Source organism: Podarcis gaigeae, assembly GCF_964106915.1.
Source record: "Podarcis gaigeae genome assembly, chromosome: 5".
Lineage (NCBI taxonomy): Eukaryota > Metazoa > Chordata > Lepidosauria > Squamata > Lacertidae > Podarcis > Podarcis gaigeae.
Window position 1 is genome coordinate 36777781 of NC_139681.1, and position 20571 is coordinate 36798351.

General features: G+C 42.2%; 1 protein-coding gene across 2 annotated transcripts; it reads left to right on the forward strand.

Moving 5' to 3' along the window:
• The first annotated feature begins 5111 nt into the window (after positions 1-5111).
• Positions 5112-19241, forward strand: FAS (Fas cell surface death receptor). 2 transcript variants are annotated; one of them, XM_083738636.1, is made up of 9 exons: positions 5112-5444; positions 7470-7644; positions 8371-8511; positions 9408-9519; positions 10914-10978; positions 11493-11585; positions 12546-12601; positions 14723-14756; positions 18156-19241. In XM_083738636.1, the coding sequence occupies exons 1-9, from the start codon at positions 5385-5387 to the stop codon at positions 18437-18439; spliced, it is 1020 nt and encodes a 339-aa protein (XP_083594762.1). In that variant the 5' UTR covers positions 5112-5384; the 3' UTR covers positions 18440-19241. The 2 variants fall into 2 exon arrangements, with proteins under 2 accessions (XP_083594762.1, XP_083594763.1); XM_083738637.1 differs by lacking the exon at positions 11493-11585.
• Positions 19242-20571: the final 1330 nt, after the last annotated feature.

Consider the following 20571-nt stretch of genomic DNA (forward strand, 5'->3'; position numbering starts at 1 on the left):
CAGCCCAGTGTGCAGTGTTATTATATCATCATCATCATCATCATCATCATACTGCAGCACTTTACATGGCTAAAATAATAGGCTTCTGTAGTAAATAAAACTTTTTAAAAAAAAAAAATGGCACGCAGCTTTATGAAGCAAAAACAGCTGCACTCCTCCAAAGGAAAATACGCACATGCTTTTGCTTTATAAGGCAAGGAAGCCAGCTGTGTGCATGCAAGGATCATTTTTGTGCTGAAATTGGGTGGTCCTGTTAAAAATGTATTTGTCTCCCTTCTGATTTAGAAAGTGTTGTCATTTTGCTAGCTGACAGGATTTCCAAATGCAGCTGCCTCACCATAAGTCACCAAGTTTCTTATTAAAACACAGCTAGAAGAGACACAGAACAGTTTGGGAGAGGGAGGGAGGGAGGGAGGAAGAGACTCTCCTAACAACTTGATTTATTGCAACTGTCGTATAGTTTAGCGTGTCTGCAAAGCACAAATGCAAGGTGTATAAACGGAAACGTAGACTCTCTGACAAAAAGGAAGGAAGCCCAAGCTGCACTGCAGACTAGATACACATCCAGAGGAAGGTGCGGGGAGGGAGGGAAAGAGACAAACAGAAGTTTGTCTCAGACTTCCTCACTCCCGTACCCTCCAACATTTCTCTGATGAAAATAGGGACGTCCCATTCCATAATGGTAATTTCACTATTTCTACCCCGCACATCTTATTGGGTTGCCCCAGCACTCTGAGCAGCCTCCAACATATATAAAAAACATAATAATACATTAAACATTAAAAAAAAAAAACTTTACAGGATTTCCTTCAGACAGCTTAAGAGCTGGATAACTCCATACCCTCCAACATTTCTCCAATAAAAATAGGGACGTCCTAAGGAAACATTCCAGGATCAAATCAGAAACTGGGACTGCTTCTCTAAATCAGGGACATCCCTGGAAAATAGGGACACTTGGAGCATCTGCATTTCACATACAGTAAATGCTCTTCCTTTATAGCAACTGGGAGGGGATACTTTTCAGTTGTTTTTCCCTATTAGGTGCTACAAAGAGAGCACAAACCATGCCAACAGTGGCATTTTCCCAGTGGTGGCAACGCTGTGCTCCTCTTGATGGGGCAGAGCAAGGCAGTCGTGGGGTTGGGGGAAGCTCTCGGACATCAGCGGTGACAACTCTGCCAGTGCCAACCTAGGGCTCCACAGACCTCACTGCCTCCTTATCTTGCAGTCTACAGAAATCAGAAGATGAAAGTTCTTCTGACGTTTATCACCAGCTAGCATCTGCTGATCAAACTGCCACTGAAGTCGTGAGCAATCCTAGGTCTTGAATGTATTTTTTGAAGGGCTTGGTATAGTTATTTATTAATATCTCAAAATTAAAAAAATTGCCCAGTAGGTAGTCGTGTTGGTCTGACGCAGATGAAATAAATAAATTAAAAATTGTCCAGTAGCACCTTAGAGTCCAACAAAGTTAGTTCTTGGTATAAGCTTTCGTGTGCATGCACACTTCTTCAGATACCTGAAGAAGAAACGAAGACTACCTACCTGAATCTATTAATATCTCATAAGAGATAATACAGAAGGCCTGGCTCATTTTTGGAGATTTAGGCTGCAGTCCTATGCACACTTACTTGGGAGCAAGTCCCATTGAATTCAATGAGTCTTCTTGCTGAGTAGACATACATAGGACTGTGCCGTTAGGCTTTTTTTGTTTTGTTTTGGTGTTTTTGATGTTGTGCTTTAACAAATGATGCAAACTACCCCAAGGATTAATGGAGGGTTGAAAAAGCAGAAAAAGGAAATGCTCCTTTGCTGTTATTGTTAGGCTGTAATATTGTACACAAGAAGCAATACTAGCTTCTCAGTCACCACAACTTGCTAGCAGTATCTGCTTTTTTTTTTAGAACTTTGTGCATTTCTTCCCCCCTCCCAACTGCACATCCTGTGATGAATTAGAAAAACAAGAGCATGATTTCAAAACTCAGCACCTACGTAGTTCAGTCATGTGGAGAACTGCAGTTGGATTTTGAAATACTACTCTCAGACAATAACTGCACACATCTGCCGGCTATAGATAGTGACACTGGCCGCCATTTTATTACTCCCAGCTGCCATCTTCTAAAAACTGTGGTTTGCCAAGTTCATGAAAGTGGTAAAGGATACATACCAGTGTATTATGATGCCTTCTAAATGATGGGATGTGAGCCATTTGGCAATCTAGATCAGTCAGATGTCTAGGATGAATATTCCCCTCGTGTCACGTAGGATAAAAAGCAAGAACCAGCAAGGGACGATCACACTGGCCTGAGCTAGCTCAGAAGTCGGTCATCTGCTTTGCGTGCAGGAAGCCCCATGTTTTATCTCCAAGTAGGGTGGGGAGAGACCCTCTGCCTGACACCCTAAAGGGTCACTGCCCATCACTGTAGACAACAATGAGCTAGATGGGCCAGTAGTCTGACTCCGTACAAGGCAGGGTCCTATGTTCCTAAATGTCGTCTTATTATATCCCTCTACTTTATCTTATCTATTTAGTTCATAAACTTTATACCTCCTGATTGATGAAAGAAAGAAAGAAAGAAAGAAAGAAAGAAAGAAAGAAAGAAAAAACACCTCAAAGTTGTTTACAAAAAAAGATAAAACAATAAAATTATCACTAGGAAAAAATAACAAGACTAATTTAAAATTTTCAGAATGCTAAAATAACAATAGACTAAGAACAGATGAATACTGTTTGTGTTTTCTAATTATGTATGTCTTTCAGATCTGTTTCAAAGCAGCTGCACTGGTTGCCAGTTTGTCCCAGGGTCGAATTCAAAGGTAACACTAGTGTTTAAAGCCCTAAATGACGGAGACTCCTGATAATACCCGATAAATCCCACTCCTTCCTTACAGACCCCCCTCAGATGCCAAGATCAGCATAGGGAGTCCTTTTGGTTGTTCCACAGCCCTCAGAAGCATGGTGGTGGCCAAGGACACAGCATTCTCTGGGGCAGTCCCTAAGTTGTGGAACTCCCTCTCCACAACAGTGCATCTGGCATTTTCTTAAATAGCTCTCGGTTAAAAACATACCTCTTTACCCTGCTTTTGACACTTGAACTGTATATCTTCAAGATTCACCTTATTTCTGTGATTATAATTTTTTTAAAAACTGTTTTGAACTATTGTGCTTTAATTCTTGTAATCTGCCCTGGAGTTTAAGGATGAAGGGTGGGGAAATTAATGATGATGATGATGTTTCAAATAAGTAAATAAACAACATATAAAACATTACATTTCTGATAGAAAATTACCTCAGAACTGACAGCGGTGTAGTACAAAGCTCACACTAGGGAAAACCATGAGGGGATTCTTTCTGTAAAGCTGAACATTCATGGGAGCCTTGTGGCTAAAATAAAGACTCTGAGATGGAAAGGCATTTACATTTAAGGCTAACGTTGCAGTGATTGGCTGTGAGCACACTAAGGCATCAAGCCAAATTGTTGTTGTTTTTCCAGTCTAAGGGAATGCTTGGGCTATTTGTGGGGAAATGCTGGTTCTACTGTGAACAATGCAATGACAATTTTCAACATATGGTTTTATGGCTAAAACAAGATACATAATAATATGTGAAACATATATTCCATTTAGTTTCTCTCCAGCTGCTGCAATGTCATCGTGAGCAGGAGTCTTTCGACCTAATCACCTACTACTTACCCCCCAAAGGAACCATTTAAGGGCAAAATGTTTTTTGTGGTTTATCAGCTGTGCTGGCTGCTTGGGTACTCAAACTGAGTGGCTTCAGATTACAGGAAGAGATTGGAGCTGTGTAGCTGAAGCCCAATTTACCTTAGAGACTTTGGGTGGTGTCTAGGGCTGAGCAATGTCTGGTTTTCAGTGTTGTGATATATCACCAGCTAAACATTGCAATACAGTGGTACCTCGGGTTAAGTACCTTGTTCCAGAGGTCTGTTCTTAACCTGAAACTGTTCTTAACCTGAAGCACCACTTTAGCTAATGGGGCCTCCTGCTGCTGCCGCGCCGCCGGAGCACAATTTCTGTTCTCATCCTGAAGCAAAGTTCTTAACCCGAGGTAATATTTCTGGGTTAGCAGAGTCTGTAACCTGAAGCGTATGTAACTTGAAGCGTATGTAACCTGAGGTACCACTGTACACCAATATATCACAATATCTGAAATAAGGATGGAACTATGTAGAGGTGAACTGGGTAATGTTCTGGCAACTGCTACTACCTAGGGCAGGCACCCCCAAACTCGGCCCTCCAGATGTTTTGGAACTACAATTCCCATCACCCCTGACCACTGGTCCTGTTAGCTAGGGATGATAGGAGTTGTAGTCCCAAAACATCTGGAGGGCCGAGTTTGGGGATGCCTGACTTAGGGGGCTAAAGCTGATACATTTTTACTTACCTTTAACATATTGTTACAACTGTTATTTTATAGCACAGAGCAACTGGGGTGGCAGAAATCACGAGAGAAGCGATGACCGACTTCACAGTTTTCCCCACATCACAATATGGTTTATTTACACATGTATACAACCTGAGCCTGTGATGGAGGGGTACACAGCATTAACACCCCAAAAACTTCTCAGTTCTTGTTTTTCCCATAGCCACAACCTTTGAATCAAACAGTCACTAAACATCCTCTCAAATGTTGCTTTCTAGCTTGCTGCTTTACTTCTAAGTCACATCACTACAAACTCAACTTTCTGGATTTATCTGTTGAGGGAGAGCCCCCCACCCATTTGACGTCTTTCACCAAGCCTCTTAAGCCCCCTTAATGGCTCATCACCTTGGTTCTCACCTCATCAGAAGGCTGGCCTGGCTATTCCAATAATTTGAAGCCACCCCAAACACGCATAGGATCACAGGTTTGGAAGGGTGTAAGGAATCATCCAGACTGACCACTCCCCCAAACTCATAACAATATTTTGCATTCTGAAGTGTGTGCTGCATCTGGAGCTGTACAAATTCTTATTCCTAAACAGGAAACCTTTGAGGGCCTTTATACGCATTTGCAAGCTGGAGACACTATTTTGTGCACCTTGCACACAGTGCAACCGCACACCCAGAACAAAGGAGCTTTCAAAAAGCCTTGTTCTTTCTACCATAATGGTCACTTGTTTGACAGTTGAGGTGTCAGGACACCTAGTGGCAAAGACACCAAGTAACAGCAAATGCTTTAAAGATTCCTTTGGCTCACTGCAAGAATGACATGACAAAGTCCGTTTGACTTGAGCTGTTCACAGAAGGGTGTTTCCTTATCTTGAAATAGCACGAGCTGTCCAAAGCAGAGTGTGTCACCGGCCCTTCAAGCTGTGTTTACATTGCTGACTATAAGGGGGAGGGAGTTTCTCAGAAGTGCTCTCCTTTCATTTTCTTTTTACATGCGCCGGCGAAACAACATGGCCAAGAAACTTGTTCTCTGCCTCTTAACCCTGTGCCTGGTAAGTCATTTTTCCTCCACATATCACCTCCCTGTAATCATTGAAATACCTGTTACTAGCCACAACATTCTTATTCAGAAGCATTCTGTCAGTCTGTTGTTTTGAGAGTTTTTGCCAACGGTTCTGAAAGAAGGCTGCATGAGAAACGGTAGTCAGAGAGTGGCAGGGTTTGAAACTGTATCCCAAATGGTTGGTTTGGTTTACTGTTTTGAACAGCGTGGTTGCTGACCCAGAAACAGTTTGTTTTTCTCTTGTGTAGGGGAAAAGAAGGTACTTTGAGAAGCTTGCACCTCAATAAAGATTATTAAAGCCTTTTTTTAAAAAAACCACAAATTAAAAGCATTAATTCATAAACTATTGGATGCAGCCTGCACAGTAAATTCCTTTTCTTATCTGGCTATGCAACTATCACCAGCACATGATGCTGGTTTTTTCCTTCCCTCAAATGACTAGGTTAGGTAAGTTAAAATCTTTGGATACTTAGTTTCTTATAATGCAATGCTGAGCTGTGTCAATAGGAAGTTGGTCATTGTTGTCAACTGGTCGGGACTTCAGCTTTCTTCCTGAATGTATTATTCACAAATATATTTCAGAGAAGCAACAAATCTCTCGCTCTTAGCACGATGCACTTTAATATCTATGGATGACTGAGTTATTTTACTTTACAAATTAATCAAAGGGAAGTCCCAAGAAAAACTTGAAGGAAAGAGGGAGATGATACATGGTAACTGTCAAGTCTGGGCATATGCCGCTGAGCTCAAGTCAGTAAGAAAGTACCTATGAGTCATTAAGTGTTATTGTATTCATGTAATAGAATATAACAGAATTTTCCATCCTGTGGACCACCACCTCATGCTAGATATGGTATTTTTATGTGCTCTGTTCTGTAGAAAAAGTCCCTGTCTCCCCCCCCCCCTTTTTCTTTTAAACTAGTGCATTAGGGACAAGATTCTAGATCTTCCTGTCATGCTAACTTTCTAGACACATGGACACATTTCCCTTGAGGAACCGTTTGAAGATGCAAATTTCTCATCTTTAGCAATTTGAAGGAGGGTAGTCTCAGCTGGACTCTATCGTGTGAATTTGCCCTGAACATGATGAAGATTAGAAATTCTGTTGTTTCACTCACCTTAGTACAATGCAGCATATTATTATCAGTTTCTTATTATTGTAGTAGGCATTATGTAGTAGTTTTGCTACAGATAAGCTCAAGAGATAACAGAAACAGGAAATCTTGTTTTGGGGGAGGTATGGAAGCATGTCAGGTGCACTCGATTTCTAACACTGTATCTGGCAGAATTTAAACTGCAGTGGCACAGAAGCTGCACTGATTGTGACAAGGACAGGTCGGAACGGAAATTCGGGCCTTCTTAACTGCCTAATCAGGGATGATTGTAAAAGGTGCAGGATTCCTTTGCTTCCTTCACTACTCTGCTCAGGAGGGGAGAACTCCCTTGGTCACTGGTCATGTTGACTGGGGCTGATGGGAGATAGATTTTTAATGAAATGGCAACATTAACTTGCAAAGCAAGGACACTCAATATGATACCAGACAGGTTACTATGCTATAAAATAACATTTAAGACACAGCATGCCCTTAAAAACACCAAAGGAGCCACAGCTGAGTGTACTCTGGTTTCCAGATGGGGAAGGGCCTGCAACATCCCAACAGCTGCTTCTTCTATTTTTCCTCACAGAAAGGAAAACTTAAGCTATGCACTTGGGGTGCTTACATCTTCTTTGGGGTCACACCAGTAGCCAAGAGTGATTCTCAAAATTACCCACAAGGAAGCCTCCCCCCACAAACTCAGAACTTCCAATCCCTTCTGTGCAGCCTTCTGTCATCAGAGTATATATGCCTTTACTTGCTTTGTTCTTTATTTTCATTTGAATAAAACTTGACAAGGAGCAATTTGGCTGTCTTTATTGCCTATCAGAATCCAAAGAGAACTATTGTCTTTTCGGAAAACGCCATAATGCATTGAAATGCAATATTTATATATTCTCTCTCTCTCCGTCATATAGGCATTTGATTTTATTACTCCTGGACCATTGCATGAGAATGTTTCTATGTCTATGGCACCCAGAGCACATAAGAAACCTGGGCCAGTGAAAAGTATTTTTAAGCGGAATGTTATTGGGTGTCGGAATGATACACAATATCAGTTTCAAGATTTTTGCTGTGATAGGTGTAAGCCCGGTAGGTATGATTGTAAGATAACTGAGAAGCATTTCCATTTTCAATAGTGGAGAGTTGAAACACGGGTGCATTTTAGGAACATGCTCACCCCTATGGAACACTCAGCCTCTCCAGGCAGCTTTATATTTTGTTTTTGCATGAACCTGATTGTAAGGCAGTAAATGTTAAAGGGAAATGAATTAGGTTCTCATTGCCAAGGCAACCAGACTGATGTTCCTTCTCTCTCTCTCATCCAGTTAGAGCAGAATACAGATGGGGAAACACATTGAAGCCCTGTGCAGGCATTCTAGTCCCCATGAGGGAGTGGCTAGGGAAACCCAGCCAGATGGGTGGGGTATAAATAATTAAATAATAATAATAATAATGATTTATTATTATTATTATTATTATTATTATTATTATTATTATTATTATTACAGCCGAGATAAGTGTGCTAACTCTGGCCTCTGTTGCCACCATCACATTTCATGTGTCATTCTCATAAGGTTATCTAAAAGGAAAGCATTTGAATATTACTCTGTCAAGCTTTAAGTCACATTATTAAATGGTTTGGAAATGGATACCTGTTTAACCTAATCACTATCTGGTTAGCATTGTTCCTGCAATGATTTGGCACTTAGGTGGTGCTGAACAAGAAAAAGTGATTCAGGAAGTCTGAGACATTCAAGTGAATCACACCATCTTAATGTTTAAACTGCTTTTTTTGTTTGTTTGTTTTTAAAATAGGTTCCTTTGCTAAACGGAAAGGTTGCACAAAGGACAATCCTACAACTTCTTGTGAAAAATGCATAGATGGGGAAGAGTATATGGATAACTACAATTATCGCCCCAAATGTCTGCGATGTGGTCACTGTGACACGCAGCATGGTATGTTCGCAGTCTAGAACTATTGGTTGTGATGCGTATTGCATTAGAGAGAAATGTTTTAAGTGCATGCCTTTGCAGAAAGCCTAGCATGTGCAACACAGAGAAAAGGCTTCTTGTCTCCCTACAAATGTTCCTCCATATATGCATCAGATTGCATGCTGGGTAGGGTGGTGGTGGCAGCCATTGCACACACTGGCCTCTAGGGGATGGGAACCAAATAACAGAAGAGGACTCTTATTTATTAAAACAGCAAACATTATGTGCTGCTGTGGTGAAGACATGTAGACACATGGAACAAAACAGAACACAATGGGTGCAATATAGAAGTTATATCCTGATTTTCATCAACTGAAGACTCTTAAATATATGATCAAGCCTTTGGCTTTTCATTGAACGTCAAGAACACTTAGAATCACAGAGCTGAAGGGGCCTTGCCAATCATCTGTTTCTTTGCAGGGAATACAAGGCTACAGCAGCCCCTAACAGATGGCTGCCCAGCCTCTGCTTGAAGACCACCAGTACTTGGTTGCTTTGTTGACTTGTCCTTACCATTAAGAAGTGTCTCCTAATGTTCTCCAGAAAATCATTGGGCCGTAGGCCAGCATGCAGCTATTCCCTGCCATTTCCATGGAGGAAGAGAAGCACACATGCATCTGAAAGGTGGGAGGGTAGCAGCAAGTCTGATAAAGTCCACTGGTGTGAAAGAAATTTAGCACACCTTGGTGGCATAACACACTAGGTAATGCAGTGTAAACAGAACATTAGAAACTGGGGAAGAAGTACTAGCATTATAACCAGGAAACCTAACACAACAATCCCAATGGACCTCTTTTTTTGTGACAGTCCTTCAGGATTCAGCTTTGTTTCTCTTCAGATTCAGTTTCTATTTATTTTAGGTTTTGAAGTTGAAAAGAATTGTACCATCCACCAGAACGTAAAATGTAAATGTAGGTCTGGCTACTTCTGCAATTCTTCTGAACCATGCCGCCACTGTGATCCATGCGATGTGTAAGTCTCCTGCACAGTTACTGACTAAAGGGCAATTTGAATGAAAAACAGGGACCAGAGACAGGATCTAAAGCATTTTTGAATTGTAGATCTTGCATTTGAACCTCTGAACCTGCTCCCAATATATGTGGTCCCGGAAATATACAGTATCCACCCCATAGTTCTAAACATCTATTGCTTTGATGAGATAGGGTTGACTAGGGATGCACGAATCCTTTAAATTGAACACAGTTTTGTATGCGATATTCCCTGCAGTGCACATTTTGTACAGTTTACACTCTGCTCCTTAAATATGCATTTTTGTATGATTTTCTAGGTACTGCTCTTGAAACACACCCTTTGCACATCATATTTCCCCCTGCAAAATAGTTGTTTTTATGTACGGTATTTCCCCCATAAAATCTGCATTTTTTGTATGCACTTTCCCATAAAAGATACAGATCCCCGAATTTGAGCAATGCAAACCATCAACCTCTAGGGAGCCACAGATTTTGCACTCCTGCTCTGTATTCATAGGAATGCAACCCTCGATGGTCTGATTTGAAACTTTGTCCAAATCACAGGCTACTCATTATGGACTACCATAAAATAAGTAAATCCAGAAGGAAGAGAATGCACAATAATTTCCAAACACTAGGTGGCATCTTTGCTCTTCTTCCATGTGTTTCCAAACATTCTTTGGGTGTGATTTGGAGTGGAGCATAATCTGAAGCTTGGCCAATGATGAGGGACGATGTACAACCATAACCACACTTTCCAGCTTCTCCGTAATGGACTCTAAGTTTCACCTAAACAGGGACCTGAACCTAGCCTAGAAAGCAACTGAGGAGTGCACGTGCTTATGCTTCAAAGTCATTTTCTGGAGCAGAATGGAATAAGGGTGTGCATCATTAGCAATAAGTATTGGATACTCCAGGCATGGTATATAAATACCAAGAGCCCACTCTTTTGCTTTTGCATAGTTTAAGGATGGGAAATCAGTGGCTTTCCAGATGTTGGACTTCAACTCCCATCGTTCCTGGCTATTCTCTATGCTGGCAGGGGCTGATGGGAGTTGGAGTCCCGACAGCAGCTGGAGAGCTACTGATTCCATATCCTTGGCCTAGCCTGTGGAACAGTGCCTTCTATTTGTTTCACATAAAGTTCTAGCTTCCAGCTCTGGCCATTGATATCAGAGACTCTGAGCTGGAAAGTCAAAAGATCTAGACTGCAGCTTCTGGGAGGTCCAGCTTGACAATGTTATTGGAGGATACATTCCTCCAAAAGGAACTTCAAAATTCCTATATCATAATAAGAAACTCAAAAAGCAATAACTTGAGGAAATTGACTATTTTGCTCTGTCCCATTGACAGATGACCTAATCTTTCCATTGTTTTCAAATAATTTATTCACAGGTGTAAAGGTGGTAAAATTCTAGAAAATTGCACCCAAACCAATAACACCAGATGTGACAGAACAGGTAACTGTTGGGATCTTTGACTTAGCTCTGAAATATACCTTAAAGAAGGGAATGATTACAAAAGAAGAGTTGGCTTTCGGTCTGCTGTTTCAGATGCATGACAACTTCAGTTTTCAGTCAGCCAAACTTTGGCTATCCTATCACTGGTCACTGGTTGGAGTGGGGTTGAGACCTCTCCTACATACAGCGCTCACCACTCTGCCTTGGGGGGGGGGGGTAGGAAGTGAAAGTCGGCATCGATTGCTCAAAAACTCAACAGCCACAGAGTGAAACAAACAGTTGTGTGAATGGGCTGTCAGTTGTTTTCAACCTGACTATATTTAAGGGGATGTTTGCATTTTGTACTGAGTGTGGTTGGATTTCATTTGTTCATTCTACCCATAAAATGGTTTTTTGTCAAAGCTGAGCCTCATGAAGCAGAGATCTGCCATGTGAGCCATATAAGTCTAAAATGCTTATTGGTGAAAAGTATCTGCATATTCTGTATGAAACTTTGCAATGTTCTACTTAACAGAGATTGTACAAGATAAAACAGCTTCAATTGTTGCACCTGTTGTAGTCAGCATAGTCATCCTGGTGGCGATTGTCATTGGGGTAATGTGGTATGGTAAGTTGATGCACCTTTAAACTACCTTATTTATGTTCTAAAATATTCCGCAACCAGCAATGCATGCTTGAGGGTTGTACTTAAGGCTTATGTAGCATAGACATGGGTCTTTTCATGCCCAGCCACGTTTAAGAAAAGTTTGAGAGATTGTCTCAAGGTTCATGTGAACGTATTTCTACAGAACTAAGGTAGCAAGCCTAACCCCTCTTACCTGGAAGTAAGCACCATTAAATTTTACATGGTTTAGTTCTGAGCTGGTATTCCCTCAATCTGTTTTTTTGTCCCCAGCTTTAATCCAAGAGTGGATGGGGCTAGCAGGAAATGTAGTCTTTGCACTTCAGGAAATGGGTTTCTAAACAACTTGTTTAATCGAGGTTTTAAACCCCTGATTAAGCATACAGTCAGGAGGGGGTGCAAGAAGGAGGTGCTGTGTCACCTCACCTCCCACCCTGTCCCCCCATGACTACAGACCTCTGCAGCAATCAGGATCCAACCACCCACTCATCTGGTGAGCAGAGGGTTCAGTACTGCTCAATTTGGCTGCACGGACCTGTTCACCTGATGGAAGCAGGCTACTGGGAACAGCGCAGTGCAGGGCTGTTTGAAAGCCCTTTTGCAGACAGCCTCATGCTGTTGTTTTCAGGGGTTGCCTATCTCACCTTCTTTCCCCCTGTAATCCATCACTCCCCCTACCTTTTGACCATCTCAGATCACTGCAGGTGGGCCAACCCAACTCGAGACAATCTGGCACTATCTCATCACAATCCAGCCCAAACCTTGATCCACCCAAATAAGCCCGATACAATTTGGGATATGGACTTTGGTCAAATCTGGTTCACAGCCCTAATGGGTACTTCTAGCCAGTGATGTAGAATTCTATGTCCCTTCCTATTGCTACTCCTGTTGTTTTATGAATGTAGTAAAACAAACAAACCATAGTTCTTTTCTGTGTGGCTGCAGTGCGTAAAAAGAAGAAAACCCCAGAGTACAATAACAAAGAGGAGCCAAATGGAAAGGTGAGTATCCTTTCTTATTTTGAATACAGTGCATGACATTTACAATAAAATGGTATATAAATTTTATGAAATAAATATATAAACATAACCCAAGGAATATTGTAAGAAAGAAAACAGGGGACAATGTTTTTCCTTAGATGAAAAATAGTTTTGCTTATCTTTGTGCTGGCAATGATGAAATAGCCAGACCGGCCTAGACCAAAATCAGAACCCTGGTTATATAGTAAATTCAAAGCACATTACAGCTGGCCACATAACAAAGTCCTTTGATCTAGATATGTGTATGTCTTTTTCACATTCTTGTTTTAATTGAGTTTTATAGTTAGTTGCAAAAAATAAAATAAAATGTACATTGAGTTGCATATTGAAAACAAAAAAAAAAAATAATGAACTGAACTGTGTCTTACTGTGTTTTAATTTATTGGAAGCCACACAGAGTGGGTGGGGTGACCCAGTCAGATGGATGGCATTTAAATAAAATTATTATTATTATTATTATTATTATTATTATTATTATTATTATTACTCCCCCCACTTTTACCCAACCTGAAGGTATAGTTCAGATCTAAATAATGATAGTAAAGTTCATACAAGCACTGAAATGGAGAGAGTCTGAAAGCTGCTGACGTCAATATAAAGGAAGATATTAACACAACCATATATTACATAATCTAGGGACGCAGGGGGCGCTGTGGTCTAAGCCACAGAGCCTAGAGCTTGCTGATCAGAAGGTCAGCGGTGAGCTCCTGTTGTTTGGTCCCAGCTCCTGTCAACCTAGCAGTTCGAAAGCACGTCAAATAGGTACCGCTCCGGCAGGAAGGTAAATGGCGTTTCCGTGAGCTGCTCTGGTTCGCCAGAAGCAGCTGAGTCATGCTGGCCACTTGTCCCGGAAGCTGTCTGCGGACAAACGCTGGCTACCTCGGCCTATAGAGTGAGATGAGTGCACAACTCCAGTCGTCCATGACTGGACCTAATAGTCAGGGGTACCTTTACCTTTACCTATATTACATAATACGGCAGGTATAGTTTGTCCTGTAATAATCCTTGTTCTTGGGCTCAATAAGCATGTGTGCCTTTTTGCAAACCTCATCACAAACTGACTATTAATCTAATCAGAAGATGGAACAATTTGATGGACCTCTGTGCATCATTTGGCCATAGATGTATTTAAATGCTTCTTTAGATCACATTGAAGTCAATGGTATTTAAATGCCATGAGTAACCTTGTGTTAGTTAGATGAGAGTTTGCCAATGTGGTGTTCCCCAGGTGTTCCTGGACTACAATTCCCATCACCCCTGACCATTTTGTCATGCTTGCTGGGGCTGAAAGGAGGGCACTACATTGGCTATTCCTGTGTTACATGATAAGACACAAGGTGCCTGGTCTTGTGTCCCTGCTACAAGGGGCCTTGCACCTGGCCGAGGGGGTGGGGCCCAGTCTCATCCTGAACAGCTAAAAGAGGCCCCTGGGAGGCCACTGGGACATTGCTGGAACAATTCTTGGGTTGGGACAACTGGCTAAAATGTTTTAAAATGTTTTAAACAGTTCTAATTTTGGTTCCTCTGTTTCATTTTTGTCAGGTTGGTGTTGGTTAAATGTTTAGTTCCCCCCGACCCAAATTAATTACATTAATTTGGGTCGGGGGGGGGGGAATTCTTTCCAGTAGCACTGTTTATTGTTGTTGTAGTTAGTGGTTTCTATTGATTTATTGGTTTGTTGCTTGTATAGGATATTTTGTTTTTGACAGTGTTTGAAAAAAGAAAAAAAATTATGACCTCCTTTTTACTCTTTTGCCTAGTGTTCAGACCTTAGTTGGCACAAAGAGTCCTTAAGTAGTTTGCAGAATGCTGTTTTTATTCTTAAAAAGTCTCCTCCAACCACGATCGACAGCTTTACACACATCAAACACAACCAGCTTTCTACCATCCAACCAACCCAACACCACACTAACATTGAGCATTCAATATATATAAGTACAATTTGGTGAAAGGTTGCATGAGTCATTGTAGGCCGCTGACACATGCTGACTTAGTTCTTTTAGCATTAAAGAAACAGCAGCCAATTTTTAGCCGTAACAGTTTTTAATGTTCAATGTTTTGTTTTTTTATATATGTTGTAAGCTGCCCTTAGAAATGGAGCCTCTCCGTTATCCAGGTATGGAAAAATATATATGATGATATTATTATTATTATTATTATTATTATTATTATTATTATTATTATTATTATTAGAATTTATATACTGCCCTATACCCAGAGGTCTCAGAGTGGTTCACAGAATAAAATCAAAATATAAAAGCACAAAATACGTAATCAAAATAAAGACAACCCAATAACCTCCCCCCCAAAAAAACCCACCACAGTTTAAAATGGCATAGGCATGTTGGCCTGCATACAGGGGTGGAGGAAGGGGGTGCTGTGGGGGCAGGCTGCCCCGGGTGTCACCACTGAGGGGGTGTGTGACAAAACGCCGGGTGGCACTCACAGAGGGGCCTGCAGCATGCCCAAGCCATGCGTCTCTCCAGGGAGTGACACAGCAGCTTGGGCATCCACTGGCTTCATCTGCCCCAAACGGTCCGCCCGCTGCCTTCCCCCCAGCTGTAGGGCGACTATGTGGGAGGAGGCAGGCAGATTCCAGAGGCCCCACGGAGTGTCCTGGCCTGGCTCGCCCTGCCTTGTGGGTGGCTGGCCCCTCCCCTGGGTGCAGGGCACACGCAGCCCCAGGCACCCGATCGGCTTGCTCTGCCACTGCCTGTATAGCACAGATTTGGCCATGGTATCATCTTAGTTACAGCACAGACTTTTGCAGTATGCTCTCCTTTTAGCAGAGTCTGGAAACTTCAGCTGGTCCCGAATGTGGCAGCTAAATTATAAAGTGGAGCTGCCTTCTTAGGAGCATGTTAGGAACTGCACTGGTTTCCAATTGTTTCTGGACCTAATTCAAAGTGCTGGGGCGATCTTTAAAGCTCTTTATCATTTGGGACAAGTTTATCTGAAGGACCCCTTACAGGCAAACCTGCAATAAGGCCTCCTATGTGTTTCATCTACATTGTCAGGAATAGGTAGAGGACCTTATTGGTAGTCATCATTTATGGAACTCCAGAGAGAAGAGGAAAGCAGGGGCTCTCTAATGGTCTTCCACTATATGGATAAGACCATTCTTTTTAGAATTGGACAGTTCAGTGGTTGTCAGGGACTGGACTGAGGAGGAATGCTGGAGACCGCCTCCCCCTCCTTCTGAACCTTCCAGAGAAGAGGAAGACAGTATTGATTTACAACAGTGGTTTGCAGAAGGTCACGGCTCAGAGATAGAAGAGGGACAAAGATGAGAAATAATGAGGGGGAGGGGAGGAGCAGAGCCAGAGCAGCTGGCTGACACGTTATCATTAGAAAGCATTCCAGACCCACCTTCTCCCAGAACCCAGCGAGCAGTGAAAGTGGGAGAGCAGAAAGCTAAGAGGCCTTAAGCAGCCACCATAAAGGGGGTGGTGCTGTTGACGATTAAGAAGGGAAGGGGGGAGGAGATTATTTGGAGCAATGCCATTACCCCAAGAGGCAACATTTCTAAGCTTCTCTCTGTGAACAATGAATAAAAGGCATTGGTAAGAACTTATTATCTATCTATTACTGGCAGTCTGGCGTGAGGGGGAGAGATCAGATTCACTGAAGCCTGATGGGTGGAGTGCAATAGGGCCAGCAATGGACCTTGTCTGGACTCTGTTGCCATCACTTGATAGGAAGTGGCCCAATCTGGGAACTGGGGTAGCCAACGACATTTTTCCAGCCAATCAGCACAAGTGCCACTGGCTTCCCTTCTCTATGAAGCCCACACACTGTCGGCCAGGATTTAGTATTACATATTTAGATATGGATTCTAGTGAGACAGGTTTACATGTCTTGCTATTTTTTGGTCACTTGATTGCTTTCTTTTTCATTTGTAAAGCTGCCTAGGGAGCTTATATGAAATTTTCTATAGTACCCTTGTCAGCTTTTCTCTCATCTCACTTTGATTAAATGAATAATAAAAGTCATGTAAAATTTTGATAAGTGAGCTAGATGTCGCATGGTAGGCATATGTAACCATCTCCCCCCCCCCCTCTTTCTTTCTTTCTTTCTTTCTTTCTTTCTTTCTTTGGGGGGGGGACCCAGGTTTTAGAAAGGTAGTTGTTTGCTTTGAAAGCACACACTTCCGCAAGAGGAAAAAAATGTATCACCTTGGAGAAAGTAACTCACTATACGACATGGGTGGCACTGTGGTCTTAACCACAGAGCCTAGGGCTTGCCGCTGAGAAAGTTCGAATCTCTGCGATGGGATGAGCTCCCGTTGCTCAGTCCCTGCTCCTGCTAACCTAGCAGTTCGAAAGCACGTCTAAAGTGCAAGTAGATAAATAGCATAAATACCTTCCCCTGGCAAGAAGGTAAACAGCATTTCCGTGCGCTGCTCTGGTTCGCCAGAAGCGGCTTAGTCATGCTGGCCACATGACCCTGAAGCTGTACGCCGGCTCCCTCGGCCAGTAAAGTGAGATGAGCGCCACAACCCCAGAGTCGTCCATGACTGGACCTAATAGTCAGGGGTCCCTTTACCTTTAACTCACTACCAAGCTGTGTAAAAATGGAGGTGGAGCAGTCACATGAGAAGACAGTACCTCCTTGGAATGACATATTTATGGCTTTACATAGGCGTCATATATGTAAATGACAGTAAAATTGAGGAAAATATTAAACAGGCAACTCTCAATTTATGTGGGGGTTACATTCTGGGGATAGCATGTAAAACCAAAATCAAGTATAGTCAAAACACATTAGGTTCAATGGCAGGTGGGATTAACAAAGTATTTCCCCCCAGAACCTGCCCCCTTTCTTCCTACTTTTTTTTTTTAAAGCAAACAAACAAACACATTTTTTTGGGTAAACACTTAAAGATGAATGAGTGCAAGTTAAATGTGCATAAGCTGCGAGTTACCTGTTTATGCAGATAATATGTTGTTGTGGGTTTAGGGGGTCAGTCTGGGTGTTACCCGAGTACCTTCTAATTCTTGGATCCACACACACAGTGAAGGCCAAAATCTGTTGCTGAACTCATTGGACAAGGTTCTTTGCAAGACAATGAGCTTCTCTGGCCAATTAAATGTCCTCAACAGCAACCCAAAAGAATGAGCTAGGTTGCAAGAACAAAAAATGTTGTGGTGCCCTCCTGACTAATGCACGAGCCTTTTTTCCACCCCCCTCACCTAGCTGCTTGGTAGGAGAGAGTTAGGGGGACAGTTGGGTGTGAGCTAAGCTAGAAGCAGGCTGGGAGCTGGAACATGCTTGCTCTGTGCTGGATCCAAATCTGTGATGAATGAAGAAGGAAGACCTTTGGGGTCAATAATGCTGTGAGCTCCTCCATATTATGACGAGGTTGTATATATGCATAAATAAAACCATATATCCTAAAGACACCTGACCTTCATTCCATGGAAGCCAACCCTGGGAAGCACCTGGAACCCCTCGATTCTCTCTCTGCTTGGAGATTTGGATGGTGTGTAACATTTCCCCCATTTTTCCTTTCTAGATATTGATCTGCTCCCTCACATTCCTGTTATTGCAGAGGAGATGCGGCACTCAGAAGTCATGACTTTTGTTCGGAGACTGAATGTGACGTCCAATCGCATAGATGTGATCATGAAGGATAATCCAAATGATGGTGCTGAGCAGAAAATAAAGCTGTTGGAATGTTGGTACCAAGAACATGGGATGAAAGATGCTTATAAGACTTTGATCACCACACTGAGAGACCTTCGCTTTCGTGCCACTGCTGATAAGATTGAAGAAAAAATAAATGGTGCAAGAAAATAGCAATCAGGCTCCTTCCTGATCACTGGTTTATATACATTCAGTTGATCTTCCGCTCACCTCATGCTTTCGTTGGTGTCATCAGATAGCAGATTGGCTACAAAGTGTATGACTTCATTCTGTTCTCTTAATCCAGTGTTTCTCAATGAGGGGTGCATGAGGATCTAAAGGGAAGGAGGGTATGTGTGCTTCCATGATATTTAAATTCTTTAGAAGTTCAAATGAAATAAAGGAGTCTCGTTTGAAGATGAGATTTGTATAGCAGAGAAAAGGAGGCATGGATTAAAAAAAGATTGAGTTAATTCTTCAATGAATGGGATTACACTAATTCAGGAAAACAATGCAAATAATCATGAAATCTTTCTTCTTTCGCTGGCAGAAAAAGAAAATTGATTTGTCAACCCAAAATTCGGGAATATTCAGCACAGCTCTCTTTCTAAAGTGCTGAAACAATACTGCTTGCAGACCAGCACTGTTTATGTCTTTGTTTATCACTGCAAGAGAGTGGGTCTTTTCACCCTGGCTGTGTAATGCCCTGCCCAGAGTGGCTTGGTTGGTTGGTGCCTGCCTTGGAGTGAATTTAGTGCTAGTCAAAAACCTTAATATTATTTTCTAGGCCTTTTAATCTGTTTTAGCTTTAAGCTACTTTTGCTTTCTGTGACTGCATTGATACTTCTTTGTTTTTATTGTTATTGAATTTCACATGGTTTTATTTCTCCTTGTAAGTCAGCCAAGAATGCTGTTGCAGCCTATAAAATCGGTTCAGCCTGTAAATATGTAAATAAACAGTTTATTTTAAAAGGTATCACTATTCTCCAGTATTCTCTCCTCATGAAAAGATGGATCCTATATAAGTTGCCTGTGAAATTTCTTACCATTCAAAGAATATTATGATTTGTTCCAGCACCTTCATCTGAAACCCGCCTACAAATTTCTATATACCCAATCTGAACATCCTCCAAAGGCCAATGAAGCCTGGCAACAGAGATGTTTGAATGCAACTCACCCATTTTTACATGTTTGCAAATAACAGCTGGGTGTGTGTGGTCCGTATTAGGACATGATGCAAGAACACCATCACTTTACTGCTGTGCCATTTTCCAAAATGGAAATTGCAACCCCTCCAAGTATATTTTGCCCCATTAAGAGGAGAGCAAGCGAGAGAGCGAGAGATCTACATATATACATTCCCCCCCCCCAACAGTGCAAATAGTATGTTTTACTCTAGTGTATGCAGGACGCGGGTGGCGCTGTGGGTTAAACAACAGAGCCTAGGACTTGCCGATCAGAAGGTCGGCGGTTTGAATCCCCGCGACAGGGTGAGCTCCCGTTGCTCGCTCCCTGCTCCTGCCAACCTAGCAGTTCGAAAGCATGTCAAAGTGCAAGTAGATAAATAGGTACAGCTCCGGCGAGAAGGTAAATGGCGTTTCCGTGCACTGCTCTGGTTCGCCAGAAGCAGCTTAGTCAAGCTGTACGCCGGCTCCCTCGGCCAATAAAGCGTGATGAGCGCTGCAACCCCAGAGTCAGTCACGACTGGACCTAATGGTCAGGGGTCCCTTTACCTTTACCTTTATGCATTTTGTACCCATTCCATGGCTGGAGAACTGCAATGCAAAATTTGGAGAAGCATGAGTTTTGAATGAAGACTGAATGTTTCAGAAAGCACAAATGCTAATTGAATTGAATTTGTGCCCCATCCCTACTATGGGGTCAAACAGATTTTCCCTGCCATTACTTTCTAGAAATGGCCCTGCGGATGGGGGTCTCTAACTCCCAAACTACAGGCTCTAAGACTGGATGTGTTGGGTCAAGCAGGAAAAAAAGAAATGGGGGGAGGAGGAGAAAATGACTCAAATATTTCAGGAGCCAGACCAAGCTTTCCTGCTCACAAAGGAGACATGAAGCTGATGTAGATTATACCCTTTCCTTCCTAAAAGGTGCACAGACCTTGCATTTCCGTCTGGTGGCAAACTTTAGATAGAATGGAATTTCCCCAGCAGCTGTGGCTATTCAAACCTTTCTTCTTCTCTTCCTCTTTTTCATTTTTATTTTAAGAAAAGCACCTCAGGAATGAGTCATTCCCTCCCAAGAGAAATGTGTAGGCCTGGCCTATATATTAAATGAGGGCTGTAACA